Source organism: Dermacentor variabilis, chromosome 5 (assembly GCF_050947875.1).
Source record: "Dermacentor variabilis isolate Ectoservices chromosome 5, ASM5094787v1, whole genome shotgun sequence".
NCBI lineage: Eukaryota > Metazoa > Arthropoda > Arachnida > Ixodida > Ixodidae > Dermacentor > Dermacentor variabilis.
The window spans coordinates 147,237,573-147,262,938 of NC_134572.1; the positions used below are offsets into that span (position 1 = coordinate 147,237,573).

The 25,366-nt window shown below is 47.4% G+C and overlaps 1 protein-coding gene across 3 annotated transcripts in view; it reads left to right on the plus strand.

Annotated features, from left to right (window-relative positions):
* LOC142583220 (nephrin-like) overlaps positions 1–24,622 on the plus strand; it is a 332,953-nt gene extending 308,331 nt beyond the window's left edge. Inside the window, exons 13-22 of one of the 3 annotated variants that reach the window (XM_075693587.1) lie at positions 249–495; positions 4,231–4,548; positions 6,585–6,866; positions 8,529–8,840; positions 11,061–11,351; positions 12,685–12,852; positions 14,663–14,805; positions 15,939–16,050; positions 19,946–20,079; positions 22,281–24,622. In XM_075693587.1, the coding sequence (XP_075549702.1) occupies positions 249–495; positions 4,231–4,548; positions 6,585–6,866; positions 8,529–8,840; positions 11,061–11,351; positions 12,685–12,852; positions 14,663–14,805; positions 15,939–16,050; positions 19,946–20,079; positions 22,281–22,628 (2,355 nt within the window). In that variant the 3' untranslated portion in view covers positions 22,629–24,622. The remainder of the gene's footprint in view (positions 1–248; positions 496–4,230; positions 4,549–6,584; positions 6,867–8,528; positions 8,841–11,060; positions 11,352–12,684; positions 12,853–14,662; positions 14,806–15,938; positions 16,051–19,945; positions 20,080–22,280) is intronic. The other 2 variants (XM_075693589.1, XM_075693588.1) reach the window with 2 other exon arrangements.
* The last annotated feature ends 744 nt before the right edge of the window (positions 24,623–25,366 follow it).

Genomic DNA, 25,366 nt, shown 5'->3' on the forward strand with positions numbered 1-25,366 from the left:
TTTATGGAAGAGATTTAGATTGAACCGGATAATGAATATTTATGAGGGCTGTCATGGATTAAGCTACCATTTGTTTACTGCCTCACAGAGGTTGTCACTAAAGCGAGTGCAATCACTCGTCCAAGCAATTTTTTCGGGCAAGCTAGTAAATTCATTTGTTCCCCATATGACAAAAGAATAGTGCGGAGTATCACTGGGCGAGTATTAGAAGGCATTAAACGCTTTCCTGTTGCGCCTTCTCTGCCCAGCTCACGCTGACCTGCGAGACTGGCTCCAGCAACCCGGCCTCCGTGATCAGTTGGTGGAAGGACGGCCTGCAGCTCTCCGGAGCGACCGAGGAGCCGTCTGTTGACGCGCCGTTCGGAGGCAAGGCCTCCAAGAGCGTCTTGGTGGTGAACGTCACCGCCGACGACAACGAGGCCAACTACATGTGCCAGGCCACCAACCAGGCGCTGCAGCTGAGCGTGCATGACTCGGTGTTCCTCGACGTCACCTGTAAGTGGGCTTGTCTGCAACGCCCGTTTATGAAAGCTTCTTTTCGGGAAGCCAGCTTATATCGACACACATTTTATACAACCCCACGCCATTCGTTTCCAATAAGAGTCGCGACAATAAAAGAAATAAATGACTCTGGTCCTGCCTTTGCCAAACAAGCAAAATGTTAATATCTCAAAGGGCGTAACGTTCAGCACATAGGCCGCTAATAAAATGTTTTTCATTCATTCATTCATTCATTCATTCATTCATTCATTCATTCATTCATTCATTCATTCATTCATTCATTCATTCATTCGTTCATTCATTCATTCATTCATTCATTCACCTCCTGGGCCTGAAAGCATTACAGAAAAGAGTGGTTCAAGGTAACAAGAACACAGACGTCGCTATGATATATATATATATATATATATATATATATATATATATATATATATATATATATATATATATATATATATATATATATATATATATCTTTTTTGTGTCCACGGCGGTGGTCAGCGGCTGTAGCGTTCCTGACGCGGAGCACGAGGTCGCGGGCTCGGTTCCCAGCCACGTGGCTTCGTTGCCACAGCCATTTAACCAAGTCGCCCAACAGCTTGACCTACTGCTTCTTCTTCGTTCTGCCTTGTTCTTTTTCTTCCTTGTTACGTCCCGCCAATCCAAACCTGTTGTTACGCTTTAACCGCATCACCAAACCGATGCAGTTTGTAAACAAAAGTAACACATATCTGGAGATACTTCGACCTTCTAACGCCAATCCTCAACCTAGCTTCATTGAAACCGCAAGAATGAAACAGAATAACTTACCACAGCTAATATGACTTCAGGAGAGCATCAACACGAGCGGTTCTTTCACAATCTTTCTATTTAAAGGCCCTTTCAATTTTTTTTTCTATACTTGTGCTCGCCTGTGACTTCACTCGGCACTACTTCATTGCGAGGTGGGACGAGAGACCTTCTTCAGCAGCAAATAGCGAAGCTCGAACATATTACGTCGAGAGCACGGGAGGGAAATGGTGGTGTCGGCAATGGCAACGCGTCGGCGTTCATTGAACCAGAACAACGAGATTTGTTCTCGACTCCCTGGTTCGCAAACTCCCGCATCGCTTTCGTCTCTCCATTCAAAGTCGGAACGAAGGCTTCCCCTCACGGCTTCCCATATACGGCCATATCGTGAAGGGGCTGCGCCCACCCTCAAAGGCGTTCGAGCAGGCTGTTTGTTCTCCTCCTGAAAAAGTCTCCAGAGCACCGCCGCAGTGCTTCAAAGCACAAAGGGGAAGAATGCATTACGCGCGAACGGGGCTGGCTCCGGGCTTGAAAGCTGAAAAGAATGCCCGCGCACGTTTGTTCAGAAAGCAGGCGTGCACCCCTAACCAACCCGCATGCTGATGTGCATTTGCCAATCTTGTGCCCGCTTCGCGTGGTGCCGCGGAAAGAAACTTTTTCTAGCGAACAAATAAACGAACGAACTGCAAACAGCAGCAATTACGGAGGGTTTTGGTTTTGGGGGCCCTGTCGACGATAAAGCGAAACGCCGGAGCCGACGGCGAGCGAAATAAATGCGCGGGAGGGAACAGACGTCGAGCCAGGCTCCCGGGAAAGAGGCTGGCGCAACTGCACCGCCGCTTGCTGCTGGCGTTAGCCTCACTTAGCGCGCCACTCGGCGGTCAAGACGAATGCGGCCTCTGGCGAGCGAGAAGCGGCTCCGCATTTCCGTACGGCACTTGCCTTCGAAACAACAGTCGGATGAAAAGTAGACGCTTCTGTGTTTGTTTCGACGCCGTTTCGGCGCTTGCCTTTTTTTCTCGTCACGTTGCGATGGCTCGCGGCCTGCGCAACGTATGCAAGTTCTGGGTGTTAGCGGCGATGGTCATTCTTAGCGAGACGCCACGCGCTAGTGAGAGCCTCCCTCCCTCCCTCTTGCGTTACCTCGAAATAGCTTCACGAGTCTCTCCTCCCTGGCACTTCCCTGGCCTTCGTGCTTGCGCTATGAAACTTCGCTAAAAGGGCCGCGCTAAAGGGAAGTGTCCGCGGCAGGGACGGCGTTGCACTAACGTCAAAGCTCGTTCTCCCTAGCACCCGGGGAATGCTGGGGCGAGATCGCGTGTTCATTTTATGCGTGTCGCGCTTCTTTAGTTCGCGTTGCCTTCTTTTTTTATATAACCCTGTTGCAGTGTCAGTGTCAGGGATTTATCTGTCGCAGGGGGAAGTGCACTGCATTTGCGCGCCACATTCTCGGTGGGAAGCGGATGCCGTTGACAACAGCCGACGCTCGGTGTTTCGAGTAGCTTGTTTTGTTATCTTTAGTCGCGGCATTCGCTCGTCGGACGTGCGCAGGAAAACAGAGCGACGGATACGCGGAAAGTGCCGGATCGAGCCGTTTCCGGCATCTGCATAGTACGCGAAATGGCTCTGCAAATATGAAACTAATTAGGCCATACGACAAGGCCAATTTTTATGGTAGGGCAGTGTTGACACTTCTGCACCGCGGAGTGTTCTGCCTACTGGAAACGATGGCTCGAGTGCCGTTTACGTAACACTCGTGTATTCTTTCGTTGCGCCATCTGATCCACATTGCGGTGTTCTGAAGTGTGAGACCTAGGTTTAAAACGACCGTTGCAAAACCAGTTTGCCTGAAACTGACATTTACCATTGCAGAAACAGATCTTTGCTTGGCGTTTCATTGGCCGATTGTTGAAGTGTGAGTGAACCTCTTCAGAACACTTCCATTCTGTATAATGTACTAGCACTTTACATTGAAGTTTTGGTGTTCGAATGCAGTTTGCGATAGCGTACGTCGCTTAGGCAGCATTGAATTCTCGTACGGTATTTCTAGCTGTTCTTCAATTGCTGCAGGAAAGCGCTTGAGTCCTTTAGCTCCATTTGACTATGTATGCATCGGGGTAAGTGCCGAATACCCTTTGTAAAACGGCAGTTTATGTATGCACAATGGGAGAGTACTGCTGGATTTTATTCTTACACTTAACTGCAGGAGGTGCGTTCATTTCGCAATCGCAAGTACACCGGTTTCTTGCGTGCAAGGTTTCGTTGGTGCTGCAAGAAAGAGCTAATGACGAGGAAAAAGAGAAAGAAAGAAGACAAAAACAAATTAGAATAGAAAAGAAAAGAAAAAGTTCGGCAGCTTGTTACACTCCTGTAACACGTGAAGGCGAAAGCGTGCTGTGCCATCTGGCATTGTCGCGTTGCTGCTTTCGCACTTCAACTTCTTGGACTCGTTTTGGAGGCTTACCCGCAGCTTGAACGCTTGTATAGCGGGGTCAGACTCGCGCCAACGACGTTTCTCTTCCAATTTACGTTGCATCCTCTCAGCAGGTGACTGGAACGTATGCTGTTATGCGTGTTGTACGAGCGATTTCAATGAATGTACGCACTGTTCGCTTCACTTTGCTGAGCGCTTGTAGCCTCTGCCTTACGAGAGGGATAAGCCATCGCTGCTGCTGATGATAGTTTTTGTACCGTTGGACCGGACGACGTGTTTTTTTCTTTTAGAGGTCTTCGGGGGTGTGAGCTACTTAAGTCTTTTGCCTTAAGAAAAAAAAATGTCTTCCGTTAGGCACAGCGTGTTCCGAGACAATATAATACGTGCCTTCGGGAAAATTTTGTTTTTCTTTTTTTTTATGCGCGGTGCTGTTCGTAAGCTCACTCGGTGATTTGCACCTTCCTCATCCTTGTGCTTCCTCCTCCGTCCCCGCCCTTCCCACGCAGACAAGCCCGAGTTCTCGATCGGTCCGCTGGAGCGCTTCGACATCGTCGAAGGCCGCTCGCTGGTCATCAACCTGACGGCGCAGGCGAACCCGCGGCCGGTCAGCTACACGTGGAAGAAAGGCGACCGCCGGCTGCCCGCGGCTCGCGCCTCCGAGCGGTCGTCGAGCCGCTCCGCCTCCTCTCCCTCGGCGCGCGTGTTCGCCAGCGGACCGCTGCTCAACCTGACGGGCGTGGAGCGCAGCGACGGGGGCGTCTACGAGTGCGAAGCCACAAACAGCGAAGGGTCGACGAAGGCGTCCATCCTCATCAACGTCCAGTGTGAGTGGCCCTCGTCCCCGTCACAGACGCGGGGTGCTGGCAGTCGCGGGTCGGGCGTTACTGTAGCGTTCGATGTCGTCCTGAGCTCTTGATTCTACCTTGCCGTAGCACAACTTGCAGATGGGAACACAATAAAATAACAACAACAACTACAACAATAACAACAACAACAATATGCAGAAAGCAACCGCGAACACAAGCGTAAATGCTAATCAAGTCACTTTATTAAAGACAAACTAATATATGTAATAGTGATCACAAAACGTGCTCGTCCAACTGGAAGAGCGAGAAGTTTATAAAGCACATGATATCCCAAAATAATTTTTTTCTTGTGTCCAATCAGTTTTACGTTTGGGGGTATGGTAGCAGGAAAACAGACCAAGACAGACAGACAAGGTGCTTGGAAGTATTTTGCGCTAACATATCCCTAGTTGGGATGGCAGGCCGACTAGGCCGAACATCAGTCAGGTTTAGCAGATGATACACAATAAAAGGTCGTCAATTAGCGCATATTTTCATTCTTCACAGACTTACGCACCGAACGCACTGTAATTCAGCGTAATTTTTTTCTTCGTAAAGTGGCTGAGCCGTGTTTCAGTTCCGTCACCCTGAATAAGGTTGGCCGAGTTCTAAGTTTTGGACGCAATCAGTACCTGACCGGTTCGCGAACAACGAGGCATTGCTTGGTTCAGAAACGAGGTAATGCTCTGTGTTGGTCGTCTAATTAGCAAGCTTTATTACATAGGCTCAGAAAAAAAAATCTACGCAGTAGTGGCATCAGACATGGAAAATTTTCCCGAGCCTTCGCTTTATGTTTTCTACGGGGTAATCGATGTCCAGTGAAAGAAGCATTTAATTTCGTAACTTGCACAGAGCTGCAACTGGGTTTACTATATTGCCGCATAATACGCTTGACACATCGAGTTGTCTGTGGCAACATTATGTAGGATAACACTTTGCAACACTTACGATGGTGGTACACTGGAGAGGTATAAATTGCGAATTTACACCGAATTTATTCTTATTACTCCTATTTTTTATACTTATTGGCTTAGTCTACAATGAAGTTGTTGAAGCTTCTGTGTTCCTCTCATGTCTGTTTCTGATGTGAGGCACATATTTTAAACGCATCACTTTAATACGGATAGTGGTTATAGTTGATTGCCTTCGACGATTCCGTAGGAAGACAATAAATGTTACGCAGAAAAGTGAATACAAGCATGCACGCACATGGTTTCTTCAGCGGACAAGTATACCAGCCCAGAATCATCATAAGGTCCACAAATGCACTCAAAGGCAAAAGGGGAGCGCCTTACTGCAAAATACATGCTAACACTAATAATCAGCACGCGTTGTGTAATAATCATAATAATCGTTCTGTAAACATCATAAGGAAGTAAAGAATTCAATTTGGTACCTTGCAAGTATAGGATCAAAACGCAAATGTTGAAGACGAAATGGGAATTTTTCGAACAAATGAAAAAAAAAATAATTAGAGAGAAAAAAAAAAGAATTGAAACGTGAAGCAAGAAAAGCTACCGGCACTGCACAACTTTTCGTTGTTCAATTATTGTTTCTCCCAGAGGTAAATTTGGAAGCGTGGTCATCGAGCGCCTTTCTATGCGAGATCTATTTATTTAGTTGTTTACCTAGTTTCTTTCACATCATTTTGGAGACGTTGCCAAAATATATGTCGACGGCGTCTGCAAAATGGTAAATTGTTCCGTCAGTGAACTGATAACTTCAGGAACATAGATCTTTACAAGATTTAAGAATTTCTATTCCACACGCTGAAGTTTGATTCCTCAAGACAGTGTGGCAGCTGTACAGTGTAGTGTTTTACTTCTGAACGTTACAGTGTTGGCTCCATCTTCAATAGCAAACTGTGTGAACAATGCTGCATAACAAAATAAAGTTTACGCGAAAGAATCTTCACGCCTTCTTGTATGACACTGTTGAGACCGCTCGTGATCGAGTGAGTTGCTTGCTCGCGTCCTTCATTCGACCCTTGAGCGTTGCCTTTTGTGGGTGTGCAGACGGCGCAGTGATCAAGGCTGTCACCGAGACCGTGATCATCGACGCCGGCTCCAACGCCCAGCTCGAGTGCGACGTGGACGCGAAGCCATTCAACGACGACACCGTGTCCTGGCGCCGGCCGGGCTTCGACATGAGCCGCACGCGTCAGATGATCAAGGATGACATGCGATCCATCTTCACTGTGTACAACGTGTCGCGCGAAGATTCGGGCCCGTTTGACTGCGTCGCCCACAACGGCATCGGCGAAGAGGCCGTCATGACCGCCAACCTCATCGTCAAATGTGAGCTCCCTTGTCTTCTTTCCCCTCTGCCCCTACTCTCCGGCTCTCTCTCTCTCTCTTTTAATCACATCACGTTCTTGCTTTCATGCAATTGAAGTCTTCGTCGTCGACACGCCGACTCGACTTCTCGCGTTTCGAATTGCTCCTCCGCATTGGTTGGCAACTCGAAAGCAATTTTGCCAACGAACCAAACCATTATGCATATCACGAATGCAAGCTTTACGCGACAAATACTCACACCGATGGCTGGCAAAAAATTTTCTATTTCCGGCACAGTTTGCATGCGTTCCTTGCTAAGCTAACGCCACGAGGAGGTACTACGAAAGCACGGTGGAACTACATCAAACGCCAAAAATTTAAATCAGGAGAGCAGTGTCTTATGCCGGTGTCGCACGTACTGTTCTGATAGCGATCGGGGTAGATCAGGATCGAGCTTGATCCAGATCAGGTGCTGCTATACGGTCATTTGTGATCGCGTTCCTGCGGGATCCTGCGAAATATTTTGCTGAACTGAATGTGTATACCCAATATATTATGCAGTTCTGAGATTTGCAGACCATCAGCGGAGAAGAATTACTGGATTCAGATCGTTCGACCGCGTAGCAGCGATAATTGTTGAAAGAAATCAGATTCGGATCGGCTCCGATCGCGATCAGAAGTGTACGTGTGACACCGGCATTACGATAATAAGAAGTGCTGTGTACTTATGTTCGATGCTATATTCGAAATGTCAGAGAACGCGATGTTATAGAAAAAAATTTGCAGAGCACAATACACGCGTACCGTGCGCAAACAAGGGAAGAAACTATATAGCAATTTTTTTAACACGTCGCTGCTGTATCCATCTAGAGATAAATAAAGAATACAGTTTCTGTGGCCGAAGACTTGAGCTTTAGGGATAATCCAAAAAGGGTTAATGATATTGCGGTTAGTAGAAATAGAAAGAGATGAAAGGGGAAAGGCAGGGAGTTTAACGGGAGGGGAAGATCCGGCTTGCTTCCCTACGCTGGAGAGAGAGGGTGGTAAAGTGATAGAAAATTAGAGAGAGAGAAAGAAAGTGATCACAGCTACACAATCACAGTCGGTCACTGTCACCGCGTACTTTCACCGCACAGCACCGGGGAACTTATAGCACTGTAAACATCAGCTCAGGCTACAGCCGCTTGTCCAAGTGTGCCGTCCTTAAAAACTGTAACAGTGCCCTCGTCGCACTCTTCTGCAATGGCTCGTGATGTCGGCATTCTGAATTAATTGCATCTGTTAAAAGTCTGGGGTCAAAGCGCACAATCGCGATTGCGAGCGATAGTCTCTAAATTGTGGCAAGGGCAGTCACACAGAACGTGTGGAGATAACTAACGCACCGGGAGTATTGGTGGTAACCCGCAATTTCGAGCAGGTTACGTCGCCTGAAAATGCATCAGTCTTCAGTGCAATAAGTTTCTGTCGCGCTCGATTGTTTTCGAATGCGAACCACGCGTTTTAAGGGTCTATAATGAGCTGAGAATAAAGGGTAAAATTAACGAACCTGATTCCACCAGCCACCATGTGGTTCCATGTCGCGTACCACGTCGCTTCGTTTCACCATGCCCATTCATGCTTCCATGATAGAATAGGAAACCCGTACGCTGTTTCCAACTTCCGTGGCCGCCGCTCTCTCCGCAGTCCGCCCCGAGATCGACCAGAGTCCTCCGCAGCTGAAGGCAGCGGGGAAAGAAGGTGGCACGGCCGAGCTGGTGTGCCGCGCCCAGGCAGCGCCGAACGCCACGTTCTCGTGGTCTCGCGAGGGCGTCGTCATCACCGCTTCGTCTCCGCAACCGGACAAGTACGACGTGTCCGTGCGCCAGGTGGACCTGCTGACCTTCGAGAGCACGCTTCACGTGAAGCTCATCCGGTCCTCCGACTACGGTCACTACGAGTGCGTGGCCCGGAACGAGCTGGGCTTCGACAGCGCCAAGGTTCACCTGGACACGCTCAGTGAGTGGCTTTCGCGTAGTCGTCGCCACCACCTTGCGTCCCTTGCCCACCGCTGGAGGCGAAAGCAGCTCCCATCGATCTGCACTTTCGTCAGTTCTGCGTTCACCCCGAACAGGGGAAACGGCTATGAAATGTCCATTCCTGCAATCCTCCGTAATATTTTTATACCTTCCAAATTTATGATCTCATCGTACCACTGAACTGCATTTTTCTCCCGTGGTACCTATTTGATTACCCTGACAAACGACTGGTTATGTGCCCTGCGCACTGCGTGGCCTGTAGGATATACTGTTTCTTTTTCTTAATATCTAATTACATATCTGCTACGTCACTTTACTCTGTAATCCATATTTTACCCTCTTTCTGGCTCTTTAGAGCTGCGATATTTTGTTTCATGGCTCGTTACGTGGTCCTTAGCTTATTCTATAACAATCCGCGTCATTACGTGGTTCGCTGTACTAGGAGACACTACTAGTTCTTCAGTAGCGGCGTGTGAACCTGCACGTGTTGAAACTTCGTTTCACTTTTTTCACTTTTTTTACAGTTGGTCTTGGCAAAGCATCTGATACTTAATGAATGTATTTGACATTTAACGAATGTACACAGTGTTCTCCGTCTCGGTTGTGCGCTGAGGAAGGCGGAGACGCAACTTTTCCCTTCATGTCTAGCAAAGACAGGACCTGAGAGGAATATTGGGTACACTGGGCAAAAAACAGCTCTCTCCTCTTCGAGCTTTACTGGATCGCGCCTTGCTTCAGGTATTGAAAAAAGAAGGAAGCTATTGCTGAAAAAAGAGCTTAGTTTGGCGAGGTCATTATTGTTAGCATGCTAAAAGTAATAGCACAGTGCGATCCACTCCTAGAGCGAGCATCCAGCTCTTAATAGATTCACTACAACGGAAGCATTTCTGCTTGATTAAGAGTAAGAAATGGCTGATAGTACGTATCAGGCTGACATCCATGAATTAAAGACTAGCTTCGCATGTCTGCATGCAGCAATTTAGCTGTTTTGGTGGCGAAATAATAAATGGGAGCTCTCTTTAACAGTGGACCATACAGTTTGCTTATTTGTAGGCTTGGTTATTTACGATCTTTTTGTGGTTTGTGATGCATTACTGCAGATATAGGATTCACTTTTGTTTTATGAAAAAACTGAAATCGACTTGCCGAAAGCGTGTTGCTTCCAACATCGTCATTAACAACCAGCGTTACATTTTGACCTAACCTACCTAGCAGCTGTTTTGCGCGTTAGATGCTTGCGCTATCCACTACCGAGCTTTCCTATTGAATTGTGGCGCGACACTTTTAAGGTGAGCTCGCACTTAAGGCTGTTATTCAGAGACCACTAATTATCATACCGTATACTGCGTGTTTCAGGCTGCTTGAACCAATTTCTTCTTTTTTTCATTGGGGCTCATCGCCCGTATACTGTGTGTTTCAGGCTGCTTGAACCAATTTTTTTTTTCATTGGGGCTCATCGAAGGCTAACATGATTAGTGGCATGTCGTTTGCAGTCGCCTTGTGTTCATAAAATCAGTGTAGCGTGGTCAGCCAATTACGTTCGGCAATACCAATAATAAAATATTGGTCTCAGGGCGTGAGGTACATTTAAAAAAGTGATAGGGCGCGTGGAAAGCGCAGAATGAAGCAACGGCGAACATGATAATTTTTACGTGGTTCTTTTCCTAGCTCTGAATACGGAAAAAACAATAATGAGCGACGCCCGAAGCCAACGCTTTGACAGTGTTACTGGACCTCGCTCTCGTGAAAACGCTGAGTGCGGGCTGAATCATCACTTTTCTTTCCTCCCACTGTCGACGCAATAGATACCATTTGCATCCGCGATGTGGCAGCAGTGCATTCATGACTCCAGATAACTTCCGGTCAGCCATTTTCGAGAGTGCAGTTAGCCAAGAAAAAAAGAAGTATTTTGCCCCACAGTATACTGTAGGCACGCATTCTTGATGTTTTAGATATAAAGTACGTGCGCCGTGCGTCGAGCTCATGCACACGGGCTTTTTCGTTGTACTTAACAATATAACTCACTTGTCAAAGACTCCAAATCTGCAGCAAAGCTCGTGCCAGCTGGAGGGTCCTGTGAGTTTATAGGCTGTTGTAACTTGCGTTGTTCCTGATGGCTTAACCAAAAGTTTTCTGAGAACTCTGTAAGCATGAAAAGGGTTCTATACGTCGCGTGATGTAGTCCCCGTCTTTCCGCCAGGTGCGCCAGACCCGCCGCTGCAGCTGAAGGTGACCAATGCCACCTACAACAGCCTGACGTTGGTGTGGCGGCCGGGCTTCGACGGCGGTCTTCCGCAGTCCTTCCGCATCCGGTACCGGCAGGCGGCGTCGAGCGAAGGCTACCACTACCAGGACGTGTTGCTGTCCAACGTCACCAGCTACACCGTGGGCTCTCTCCGGCCGGACACCGAGTACTCGCTGGGCATCATGTCCTTCAACGCCTACGGAGAAGGGAAGTACCTCGAGGACATCGTCAAGGGAAAGACCACGGGTGAGCCTTCTGTTTTCGTAACGGTGGGGCCTGACATCCCCAAAAAACTGCAAAAGGGATTTGTGAGGGACGTCGTTGGGAAAGATTCCGGATTAATTACGACCTCCTGGATTTCTTTAACGTGCACAGAGGTCTAAATATACGAGCGTGTTATTTGTTTTCTTTTTCTTTGCAATTGGGCGCCATCGCAGCGCTGCCGTCGTGACTGAGATTCGAACGCACGACTTCGTGTTCAGGAGCGGAATACCACAGCCACTGAGACACCGCGGCGAGCTGCCACACGTTCGATACGTGACGACGCTCCAAATCGCGCTCATAGCGGGCGCAGCTGTCGGCGAGGCAAAAAATATACGGGTTCAAAATTCTACATTATAAGTTGGGTTAAGCCATAATATCGGGCTATTTACTACGGGAGTTATATGAACCCTAATGTTTATACGGTTACCTGATGTAACTTATTGTAACAATGGTACCTTTGAATTTGTGGTTATTAGATTTGATTATTAAACCATAGTTTCGGGAACGAGCTCCGTTTGTCACGAAACTCTCCTTACGACGGTTTTTTCCCTGTCCAGGTGCACTGCTTTCAGTTGACCGGCACAATCGTAATTAAAGTTTTACCTCGAAGCTAGGCGGAACAATAGGGTAGCGAAGTGTTATATTTTATGAATAACCAGTGCAAAAATTATTTATAATTCTATTTGCCGCAGTAGGCCGCAGTATCAGGCACCCGTTGTGGTGCGAAGCCCGTCCAGGGCGAAGAGTTACGGACTCAATCGCGAGCAGTATTGAATCTGTTCCAGGACTTTGAAAACGTGCCGCCTGGGCTGAATTTTGTTATGCTGAAAGTTATTCCGTGACTTTCCTAGTCGTCCATACCCTTCGCATGTTGAAGAAGATGACTTCTGTTATTCTTTTTTTATAGGAAATTAGGGACCCGTAGATGTTGGCGCGTCACATGCTGTAAGACAATAAATATTTTATAATACCTCGAACTTTTCAAACCGGAGTGAAAATTACTTATGCACACGAGCAGCAGCAAATATCGAGTTACTTAGTGAAAAAAAAAACTATGTTTTAGTAAAGCAAGTGCGGTTGTTTTGATGGCGTTCGCGCAAAGCAACAAGTACTTTTACCCAGCTGATTTGTTCGGGTCCTGTATTTAATGACACCTTGAATGAAATCGTAAAGTGGTCATAGCTCTACAATATCCGGTAAGCATGTTCGCCTTTCCGTCTTCGCGTGACCCAAATCCGCTAACACTTTCGCCTATTTCATTGGCGTGCCTAGAAGTTACAAATGCGGAAGTGATAATTTACTTTCGCTCTTTCAGATGACGCTCCACCTGCGCTTACCCAAGAAATCCCGCCGCCGGCGAAGATCGACATTCCCAAGATAATCATCACCAGCGTCTCCGTCGTGGGGACTTCGCTATTGTTTCTCAACATCATCCTAGTCATTTGCTTCGTTCGCAAAAGGAGGAAGAAGCGTATGGAGGAAGGTAGGCACGTCCTTTCCCATTCCCACGTGCTTTCTTCTTTGCTCGTGCATTCTGTTTGCTTTCATATTTCTTCATCTTCAGTCACTCTACTCCCTGCAATGATTGCTCCTTTGCTTTCCACGAGGACGACCCAGTTTTTTTTTTTTAATGCAGGATTATTTGTTTTCGTATTCGCCTCAGAAAAAAAAAAGAAACTCATTCAGTGTTCTTCCGCTCCTTTCCTTTTGTTTTCTCCCAATGGTCTGCTCTTCTGGATAATCATTTCGTGTTTCGCAAAGCTCCACGATGACTTAAGTCGAACTGTCATTTGCATCCTACGCATCTCGCCCTATTCTTTTTTTTCTGGAAGTGAACTGGAACCACAAAAGGGAAATGAAAAGCCGATACCGTAGGGACATAACGGGACCGTTTCCCCTAGCCACAAGGTCACTCTTTTCAGCATAGACCAGTACATTTGAACAACATTCCTTTTGCGATGTTCGGCGAATTCTTCGACACGAATCGCTCTGTTTTTGTTACCACCAGAAAAAAAAAAAAAGAGAACAGGGCCGGCAGAATCTCGCCGTTATTGTTATGTGTGCGTGTTTCGTTGTACCATCTTCAATACGAAAACCTTGGGCGAGAAGGCTGGCCGGCGACTACGACATTTTGTTCGATTCTCAACGGCATACATTGCTTACTTTGGGAGATCAATGCGACAGCATTTTCGAAGTAGTTGCTTTCCTGGGGAAAACTACGTAGCTGAGGAAGAGAAAGAGAGAGAGAGAGAAAAAAAAGAAGGGGGCAAAAAGAAAAAAGAAGCAAGGATGTTAACGAGCGTTCAGCCCACTTGGCCACTTTACACTTGAGAAAGTACTCCCACACTCAATGTTTGCACGACCGACTGTCGCGTAACATGGGAACTCCTGTTTGTGGAAATATTGTGACCTACCTCTGCTTTCTCACTTCTGTACAATCCTGAGATCGAATATGCTGCGTCGCTAGCTTTGTATGATGTACGCACATGCTACTTAAAGCATAGCTGTTTCCTTGAGAATCTGAATCTGTTAGCATTGTCATAAATATCTTAAGTATCCCCATTTAGTCGTATTACTGAACCGTATAACATTCTCTGATGGTTCGAAATAGTGTTGTCATTATTTCACGCTTGCCGGTGTCTGTCTTCTATTGCGTGCTCGTAACGCACTTAGACCTTGTGAGACATGGTAAGAGTGCTACACAAAACACAAAGGGAACAGGGCAGGTAGCTCTTGTTTCTTCCCTTTTGTCTCGTTCATTTTACAGTTGTTAACGTGTTTCCTTATGCGAGTAACCAACTAAGGCCGCCATCAGCTATTATAGCACCATTAACAGTTTGCGGTAGCAGCTCTCTGCCTACTGAAGCGCATATCGATGATGGTGATCATCATCATTATCATTATATTTTTAAATTGTTCTTATATATCTTTGCTTTGAGATGCATAGCCGATGTCCTATTGGTCACATTTTCCGTAAATAATCATCCTCTTAGAGCAGGCAGGCACTCTGTCAATCTCCCAAAAGCGGTATATATCTCTTTAATTCTCTTTGCGATCGGTTTATGCTAACAATTACAACGACAGCAACAACGACGACGGCGATCACGACGATGAAGAAGATGATGTTAATGATGATGATGATGATGACGATATGTGACCAAAATAAACGCTGTTTGTGACTCTCAGGTTCAGGAATAAATCGTTTCTGCCACGTTTATTACACCCTGCTCTAGACGTGTTTCTACATCGCTTTTCCCTCTCCTATATTTTACCCTCTCTCCGGTGCTGCCAAGAAGAGAGCGACCAGTCGAGCAAGACTGCCACGATCGAGATGTACGCGCCGAGCAGCTACAACGAGACCATGAACGGCGAGACGGTCAGTTCCACGTCCGAGAAGAGCGAGGCTTACTCCAATGAGCACAGCGCTGAATACTCGGTGAGGAGTGAGTTTATCTACAGCGGAGATACGCCACGGTCACGTGAGGGGATAGGCGAACTTCACAACAAGCTTTACTACGCCACCGCTGCCGCAAAGCATGCCAATAGTAACACTTAAAGTGCTAAAGAGCAACCATGGCAGAGAGGCGTGCTGTGTTTGTGCTATAACAGGTCGCCTTCGCTGATAATATAACCAACATAATGTTAACTTATATCGAATTATATCGAAATAACTTTTGTTAATATGGGCCAAGGTCATTAGAGAGCTTCTCGAGGCAGTTCGCAGTATTAAACAAAGGAAAAGTGCGCGTGCAAGCGTTGCCGCGCGCTGCCATACTAGAAATGCAAATTATTTCGTGCGTCACTCGATTTGTACCGTATGTAGCATGACAAGTCTCAGCGAACATGGTGCGAGTGCTTTGCCGCACATGCGCGAAACATTGTCGTGGGTGTTACACTTCTTAGTGGAATCTCACACGTGAGTGCATGCCCGGTCGATGGTGAATGATAGGTGATATGATGGTGACGGCAAAATGATGGCCGGCAAGACATTACTGCCCCGGAATGGTTCTGCAGCGTCGCGGTGTGGAGGCGCAATTGAGGTGACGGCTAATCGGCTCGGGCAAAGCTGCGGTTGCCAGAAGACCAATTACCAGCTAGCTGAGACGTGCAAATTCTCAGAACGAAGGAGAAAGATCATATTTCGTACACGATTCGTTGCTTTCCACCATTGTGCCACGTTCGCCTGTACTTCGCTGTGTCCTCTACAGCGGGCGGTTAAGTATCAGCTCACAATATTCGCAAGCTCATTCTCAAGTATCGCAAGTGCACTCTCAATGCTACTTGGGAGTTGTGGGCCTTCGAATCTCTGAGATTCATTGAGCCGCACCCGAGCCATCGCTCTCAGCGTAGTGACCTACTTGCCGATGAATGACACCAGGAGCAATGTTCCTACACCTGGCAGCTGCAGTAGGCGAGGCTAGATTTGCCTGCAGGAAGACAGCATTATAATGGGGCGACAGGTGTAGGAACGTTGTCGTCATAAGATTTAGCTTTGTGGCGTGTCGGCCCTCTACTTGAGTGGTTAGTAAATGCAGCTGCCTGTGTTCTTTCTATTTCGTCCTGACCCAGGAGGAATCGAGCAAACCCGCCGCGGCGACGTACTTGATCGATCAGGCAAGCGACAGCTACGTTCCCGACGGTTCACTGCACTATGCCCCGTACAACCGCTACGGCGATGAAGGTAAGTTGCGTTTCATGGTTTTGCTCGGTACACGAGGCAGGCGTGGTAGGCAATGCCAATCTCAGATCAAAAGCGTCAGACTAGATCTGCATTATCACGAAATTTGTTGAGGTGTTATCCCGTGCCGAAGTGTTATCCCTCGCATGACTCTTCTTGATTTGGAGGTGCGAACCTATTTTTCGAAAAAAAGAAAGCAGGGCGAGGTCGCGGTAATTGCGGTTGCAGCTATAGTCGTTTTCAAAACAGGCAAAGCAAGTGCTTGTGCCATTGGGGACATCTCAAGCCGCTGAGCCTAGCTCTTCTACAACTTCCGCTTTTTCCTAGTTCCCAGATCTTCAGAAGGACGCTCTCCACTGTCTGAGCTTAAGAACGAAAGGCGTTCGACGGGACTCTTCTCACAGGAAATGCCTGCAAAAATATATTGCTACTGTTCTTACGAAGCGGCTTAAGTCGTGTTCACAAGAATACGTATGTGGCTTTGTATGAGTCAATTATAGGATATTGACCTCTGCGCCTTCTTGAAAGGTATCTTACATTTCGTTTTCATGTCACAATCTTAGCATTGACGATACCTACAGTTGCTAATGAATAAGAACTGCGTTTTACCTCTTACTGCTGCTGCGATGTTCCTAAGTTTGCGTGACTCAATAGTGCGCTACAGTTCAGTCATTTCTTTTGGCAATTACGAGCGCGTTGATAACCAACTAGAGGCGCACAACATTGATTTATGAAAACTTTGTCCTTGAATTGGCGTGCGATAAAGCCAGCGGTGTTGTTGGCTCAGTGGATGCGGCGTTCTGCTGTTCAACACGATTCCACAGGTTCATTTCTCATGCATGGTGGCTGCATTGCTATGAGGTCGGAATGCGGGAGCGCCCGTTTGCATTGAGAAAGGTGCGCATAAAAAAAAAAACCCGAGGTTGTCAAAATGAATGAAGAGCCGCCCGTTAGGGCGTTTTCCGTAGTCCCAGTGTTGCTTTGAGACAATAGAAATCAATCAATCAATCAATCAATCAATCAATCAATCAATCAATCAATCAATCAATCAATCAATCAATCAATCAATCAATCAATCAATCAATCAATCAATCAATCAAAATAAATAAATAAATAAATAAATAAATAAATTCTCGAAATAAGCATGGGGTAGCGGCCACTTTAAAGACGATATGAGGCCAAATTCGACGTTCGCAAGAGTAGTCTTTTTTGAAGCATTCGGTGTAGTTTAACGAAAGGCACAGTACTCCGACCGTTCAACCATTTGAACCTCACTTGCCCTTTTGCGTCCGTGGCGAAAATTGCAACAGCGTAAAAATAATGGAGAATAACGTTTAAGCTGCACAGAAACCGTGCCGTATCCCCGGTGCGTTATGGCACATCTTTCCTCCGCTGTTGTGCCGCATCACTTTCTTGATTGCTGCGTGCACGCATTTCTATCCACAAATTAGACCATCGCTCCCCGTTTCTCAGACGTCCAATGTGGCAAAAAGAATATATATATATATATATATATATATATATATATATATATATATATATATATATATATATATATGTACAGAAGAACGAAGTAAAAAAAATATAGAGATCAAATGCAAATTGAAGGCAAAGAGCATCTCTGTCCCCCCCCCCCCCCCTCCTTTCAAGCTAATGCTGCCGCCTTTGTACACCACTTTGGACCCTCTTAAGCGGCATGGAACATTTCACGCTCCCTTTACTCATAAAGCTTCCGCATTTCCTCGTTCGGTACCCGTGTTCGTTTTGCGTGAGTTTAGGATTTCTTTTTTTTTCATCTTCCGTTTCATTTTGTTCCTGTCATTTTTATCTGCACCATTTACGCGATGAAATGTGGCTGTAACGAGAAGTGTCAGCGATCCTCGCCGCGATCTCGTGCTGACCAGTGACTGAAAAAAAAAATGAGGATACAAAGAAAAGAACAAAGCTAAAAAAAAAAAGGAGGGAGTTACGAGGCAGAAGACATAAACGGTTCGCGTTCTTCTTGCAAGATCGCCTCCTCGGTTTCTCACCACTGATGCATAATGCGCCCTAATCTACATATTTCTCGCCCTCCTCGGGCATGTCTCTTTCTTTCTTTTTCACCGGTGATTAAGCACCCCACTGGGAAAGGGCCTAACGAGAAGACCGTTCGAGGAGGAAAGAATCCCAAATGAGAGTTGGAAACCAAAGGCATGGGGCAAGGAAAAAAAAAAGAAGAAAGACGGGAAAAGCGAGGTTCTGGCGTTTACATTTTTGCACCATTTTCTACGTTTTTGTTTCTCGCTGATACTTTGTAGTACAGGACATGAAGACTAATTTGGCTCTAACACCAACTCCCAGGGGCATGCCTCTCGGTACACGAACTAATTTCGTTGAACTTGAAAGAAAGCAGCAAGAAAGAAAAAAAAAAACCCGCTGCATTCTCCTGCAATACAAATTTAGCAACAGCCGATAATCGGGGCATCCAGCTGATTGTGGGTCCTTTCCTTTCGTATGTTTGTTTTCAAGGGAGAGCTCCCGTTTGGCTCACGGAGCTAGCTTCGCAGCTAACCAATGGATTATGAGCAGATTATCGCACTAAAACACTATTTACCAGTTGTGACGCGCAGAGGGCGCCTCTAAAACCGCTCACTGAGCAGTATTTCTGATGGGCGCGTGGGCTTCCACTGCGAGTTTCTTTTGTTTTTCTTTGCAGAGGATTCCCAGTGGTTGCCTCGCTAAATGAAAGCCTGGAGGCCCTCGTCACGCAGGAGTTGTAGTAGTGGTTTAGCGGACTTCTCGTCAATAAGCGAATACCTGTAACTGCCTGTATGATCCGCTAATAGCGCATGGGAGCTCGTAGTCCCCTTTCTCCAGTAGCGCTCGTCGCTTGGCAGAGTCAAAACGGGTAGCGAATGTCCACCGTAGAAGCTGAAGTTGAACGCTTCGACGTGGCACGTTATAGACGTGAAAATCCTCGAACGGTGGGTACAATCTCCCATCCCGGCGGCCGGGCTCTGACGGGGGAGTAGAATAAAGGAAAAAAACTTAAGCTGCAGGTTCGTGGGCGCTAACAAAAAACAAAAAACAAAAAAAAAAACGCTGCGCGCCGGTCATCTCGCATAGGCGTACAAGAGCAACATTGGGCAGATGACGATGTAACTAAGTATTCCTTTAAGAAAAAAAAAATCTCAGCTAATGTAGCGCAACATATTTCTTCAAAATCTGTTTGTTTGGGCGTGGGCCCCTGAATACGTTTTGTGCGACTATCCTCAACACAGTGTGCAGAAACGGTCGCTCGCGCCTGCGTTAGCTCGCCTGAAAGAGCGATCATTGTCATAAAAAAGCATTGTTTGAATTACGACCTTTTAAGCCGCCCCAGAAGAGGTAAACTAAAGGATTGCTTCATTTTCCAAGAGGAACAAACCTGCCCGAACAGCATTCGCATTTTTTTATAATTGTGATCGTGCGCATGCCCCCGATCGGTCTCTTGATTTTTCTGATTTTTCTGATCTTTCTGATTTCTCATCTCCTGTTCCTCAGTGTAGAGTAGCAAACCGGAAGTTATAGTCTGGTCAGCCTCTCCTATCTTTTGTCTTTCTCTCTCCAAGACTGTCGAGTGACAGACCAGGTTTCTTAACGCCATAATATACAGAATATACAAAAACAAACAACACATAGGCCAACACGTGTTCTCGCGCGCGGTACGGCGCGAGCATCCGCGAGAGTTGATGCGCGTTAACCGCACACGGTGCAGGTTGCGCCAGCCTATTTGTCGACGCTTGCCTGCGCGCACTCCGACCATTTCCTGGCGAGCTCGCGTCTGCCGTCGTCTCGCGCGTAGCTAGCTGGCCCAGGCAGGCCCAGGCTCGAAGATTGTTGCTCACTGTTGTCCTTTCCTCCTCTCCCCCCTCCGCAGCAGTTCCGGCGGCCGGCAACGGCAGCATCGATCGGCGGATGTTGCCCAACAGGCGAGTCCACTACGAAGGAGAAGACGAGTTCTACAGCGACGCACTGCGGCGCAACGCCTACAACCAGAAACTAGGAGACAAGGTGCGTGCGCGCGTCGTGTGATCTAGAGCAGGCCCGAAGTAAAAGAAACAAAAAAAAATGTGAAGTGGCAGCTAGCTTCTTAGTAGCAGAGGTGACAATCACGTCCTTGAGCCTCTTGGGTGAAGCCATCGCATGTGCACACTTTGGCCATGAAATTAAGTCGTGCCGACTAGAGCGCGCAGACAGCTCAAGTGCTTTTTCTACGTTAATGTAAACGCGAGGCTAACTAGGAAAAAAAAGAAAAGAGTGGCTGTTCCTGGCGGTAGCGTTACCTTTGGTTGAGTGCTAGCATGAGGATCTTCAATAAAGTTAGCCAGGACCCCCAGGCTTCACCTTAAACCAGCGACACAAGAAAACAATTTGAGCAGGACACCGACGAAGATCTTAAATACGAAGAAGCCGCGTCCACTGGTGAACTGTCTTTTGTGCCCATCGCGGTGGTCCAGCTTAACGTTCGGAGCATGATCTCCACTGCATAAGCATTTTGTGCCTCTTTGTGTCACGCTGAATGTGGAAGGCGAAGGACAACGGGAGTGAAATCGTAAAATGCTTAAAAGCCAAGTGCAGCTCTGTTTTGCACTGTGTAAGAAATTGGAGACAAACCATCGGATGATGGTTATCGGTGCCCAGTGGTAGCTTCCCCGGTAGACCTGCTGCTGGGTACAGTTATTGGTTAGCTGTGTTAGGGGGAGTTACGGGGACAGGGCAATGGGGGGGAGCACGCTATGGTCTGAATACTGGTTCGCCGTGCTGCTTCCACTATCAAGCTGCTTTAGAGGCCCCGCTAGGCTTTTGCGAGTAAACATATCATGGTCTGGTGTCAGAATGGGCCAACCGAGACGCCACCTTTGGCTGCATAATCTCGGGGATCTGCCCTTCTTTTATGATACTATCTCCGCGATGGGCGCAGTTTACACAGCCAGGCAGCCTCCACGCAAAGTAGTGGAAAGCGGCAAAAATAACTTGGCTTTAAAATACTTGTTGCGATATTGGAGCCACAGAAATGATTTAGCGCTAAAACTAGTCACCATAACTATATGAATGTCGCGGCAATGTTTCTTTCTCCGTCTTTCTTGGCATATTTACTTTTCTGCCGTCTATCATCCCTTTAAAAAAATAAACCGAACTCAGGTACACTAAAGTAAAATTTTGTTGCAACTCTTCATATATACTGCTATGAGAGTACATTGCTACCAGGTAAAATGATCCAGTCTCATCTGTGGCGCATTGTGCCTCATAATCAGAAAGTGCTTTTGGCACATAAAACCCCATAATTTAATTTAATCTGCGGCGCAGTATCTCGTCTTTCTGGACCACATCACGGGCTCACTCTTACAAACCAAAAGCAACGCATGAACTGGCTGCGACTGACATTACCGGCTCATGCAGTGTTCTACGGGGCACAGGCCTTAGTCGAGCCAACTTTCGAGGCTTTTTTCTCTGTGCTAGTGACGTCATGTACAGACGAGGACAAAAAAAGGCTTCGTAAACCATCGACGATGATATTCAATGTAGCGAATAACCCTAACGAACAAACGCACGAGCGAACGAAATAGCAAGCAAGAAAACCAGCGAGTGAGAGAGTGAGCGAGAGCGAGAGAGCGAGCGAGAAAACCAGCGAGTGAGAGAGTGAGCGAGAGCGAGAGAGCGAGCGAGAGAAATAAGGGAGAGCGAACGAACGATTTGCTTTTGCGAGACCGGCCACTGTCGACCGACCACCGATGTACCCTCAAGACGTCTGAAAGAGCTAAAGAAAGCTAATCGCTTTAATATCACGAGATCTGCGCGCACGTGCCTAACTGCACACTCTTGCGTTCTCTGACGAAGCACGCGCCTGGTGTTCATACATGGCATAGCGCATGCGCGTGCTATCGTGCTCGTGTGCCTGCCAGTACACCGTCTTCTGACCAGCATGTTGTCGGAATCGCGATGAGTGCAAAGTTATAGGACGGGAACGCCGGGTCTGTTTCAGCCGATGGAGAAACGGCCGAAGCAGACACCACTGTTCTAGCTTACTGTCGCTTTGTTATTTCTTGTATTTTACTTGTTCTGTTAACTCTCTTACCGGCAGTTATAAATGAGCCCAAAACAATACGTTGCCTATATAAATACGATTTTCTTAAAGAAATGCGCGTCGAAACGCTCGACGAGTCAAACGAGTGTGGTTACTATATACAAGTTTCTGCCATTTCCCTACACAGGTTGGCTACGGCAAGGTACCAGGCGTCGGGGCAAGCCAGCCCCCGCCTCCACCAGGCCGCACCTCGGCAAGCGGCGTGGACGCAATCTACAACATCAAGGCGGACCAGCAGCGATACGTTCCCTACCCAGTTCCCGGCGGCGCCCAGGGCTCCGGCCCTGGGGGGCCTTCCGTCCACCATCACCCGGGAGGCGACGTGGCCGCCGCGGCGGGGCAGACCATCCTCACCACGTTCAGCCCGTCGGGCAACGTGCCAGTCTCGCCCGTGCTGGCCTCCATGCACAGCTACGGACCGCCGCTCATGGACGGCGCCCCGGCGCATGACGAGATGGACGGCCATCTTGTCTGACGCTCCACCGCCGTCTAGCGTGACCACCGATGATCGCTAGCCTCGCACCCCCTCTGTTACCGAGTCGCCGACGCAGACCGGCGGCTGCGTTCGAACACGGCATCTTATTATTATTTTTTCTTCTTCCGACATCCGCGCCGCTGCCACAGGCAAGCGCGGCAGTCGGGCCAACGCTACGGTGTGCCGGAGCAGCCACGTTTGCGTGCGGGATGTGCAAGAGAACGGAAGTGAAAAAAAAAAAAACACTGCGTCGAGTCACGACAACAACACCGAGTATGCTGTGTATTCAAAAAACTCCGTGAACCACTTGGTTGCCACCGCCTGCCGCTCAGCAGCCGGACTGCAGAGAAAACAAAGCCAGTTCGTCGCGCCCTCTACGACGACGTCACGTCTGCTCCTCCCACGCCGTACGCCGCTAACTTGCGGTTTCAAGAGCGAACGCGTGAACGTCACCATCGGCAGCGGAAGAGACCAGGGGAAGACCACGTGGTCCTTCTTTCCCAACAGTCATTTCTCGCTATAATCGGGTTTCAGTCAACCGCCGAGTGGTGCGCTGTCTTCAGGGATGCTACAGAGCTTGTGGACGAGTCCACGTGAATGTGAAAGAAAGTGTTGCGCGTTAATTGCTGTCTTCTCACGTGTTTCGTTCTTGCCTTTGATTTTTTTTTGCGGCGTCAGTGACGACGTGTGCGTGTATGAGTTTACGCGCCTGTGGATGTTTTTTTTTTTCGGACGTCCGAGGACTCTGCTGTCCCATTGGCGGCAACTATTTGTTGTGCTCAAGTCGTGCATCTAGGAAAGCGTCGTCTACGAGTCCGTCACCGACGGAGTATCTTTGTACAGACGAACTACAGACGGCTTTCCATCGTGCCTTATTGCAATCTAGTAAATTTCAGTGCGGAACTCGCTTAATTTGAAAGCCGCCCCGTTCACATCCAGATTTTGTAGTGTGCTCGTCTCCGATCGACTACCGGACACTGAGTGTGATGTTGTCAGTGCGCTCTAGGACTAAGCGTTTTTCTCTCTCTCTCTTTTCGTCTGTGGGCGAGAGTTAGCATGAAGCTTCTGCTCGGTGTTTATTTATAGTAATTATGAATTTGAAGCAACTGTGTGTTGCGTTTTGGTTTTGTACAATTTGAGATGCGAATGCGTCCCATGAAAGAATGACATCGTTAAGTTTCACTTGTTCTCTATCAAAACTTTCATTGTCTCTGCTTTAGTATATTTAATTTTTTTTTCGTTGTGTGCACACGTTTACTTTACGTTTTGAAAACATGTGACGGTGTGAATTGTGTACATAACTCAGTGCAAGCATGCCATGGAGCTGTCACTCTATTCACCTCATAGCCACAAAGTAAAGTAACCGCATTTTCTCATCACGTCTAGTCACAGCCAATGGCCAAAGAAACTGCTGTTGCTCTCACGCCAGACTGAAACTTTCTTACGAATACCAGGTACAGCGTTAAGAAAGGTAGGTACTGTTATCGCAATTAGGGTACTTTCAGCTTTCTGAAATTCCTTAAGATACTCGGTCACAAGGAAACTTAAATTTTTGTGCCAGTTAATTTTATAGGGCGGCTGAACTCACAGATTCTTCAATATGTTGAGTTCACGAACTTTTTCTTCTCGATGCAGTCGTAAATGAATTTGCATCGCTGTTGGCCTAGTTCTGCCTCTGCTATAACTCGAACTCATTATTATGACATCATGCAGCTCTGTGCGACCAGCGTGGCAGACATTGTAAAGCCTAGTCTTGCTGACTATCACCAAAGGACCAACATGCCAACATGCTTGCGATTCCTTTTCGCACAAGCGAGCTGTCATGAATCTACGAGCATAATTTTTTATGTGTTTTGTTGTGTTTACAAGGCGCAAAATATGGCGACGAGTTTTTGGTCAGCGAAGGCAAGCGCCACCAGTCCGCTTTCACCACGTCTGCTGACTCGCTTCAAAAAATGTACAGCAATACACATGAATAAATGGTTTGTCCTTAAGATGCTGTGTGTTGTGTTCGACGCAATGCCAAAACTACGAGAGTGTTATTTTATCTTTGGCATGATGCCGCGATAAAATTACATGTGAGCTTGGCGGACCATTTGATGCAGGTATTGCGACAACTACTTGGGAAACAGTCCATCAGCCATTGTACATTATCCTTTGGGCTGGCTAATGCCCACACCTCTAAGTAATTTTTTGCAGACTGTATTTGTCCAAGGGCTTGTACGAAGTAGATAGTGCGCATCCTCGGCAGGGGCAAGAGAGCAGCACTTCAGACGCTGGACACAGTCTTCACTTGATTGAACCAGGGTGCACGTGATGGCTAGTGTAAGGCCTGCCTCAGTCCGAAGACTCCGCTGTGAGACTTCCTGCACGCGACAAAGATGGTGGAGAAGAGAGCCACGATGACTGTGGTGTTGGTGCTGAGCGCGACGTCGCTGGTTAGATGCCTGGCATAAGCAGCCGCATTCCATCAAGGCAGGGACGCAAAGAAACTCATGTAGCGAGCTTTTAGTGCACGCTGCTGAACTTCATGGCAGAATCGCACGGCAATCCTGATAAGCTTGCGTTGCATCGGAGCAATAATCTGAGTGATGACAACAGTGTGATGACAAATGGTCATCTAGTCTGCTTGAATTACTCAGGTAGGCTATACATGTTTTTCATTCTAAATGCTACCAGTACAAATTTTGTGTCGCCATCTTCTGACTAGAAATCAAATCAACTTTACCACTCGGTGC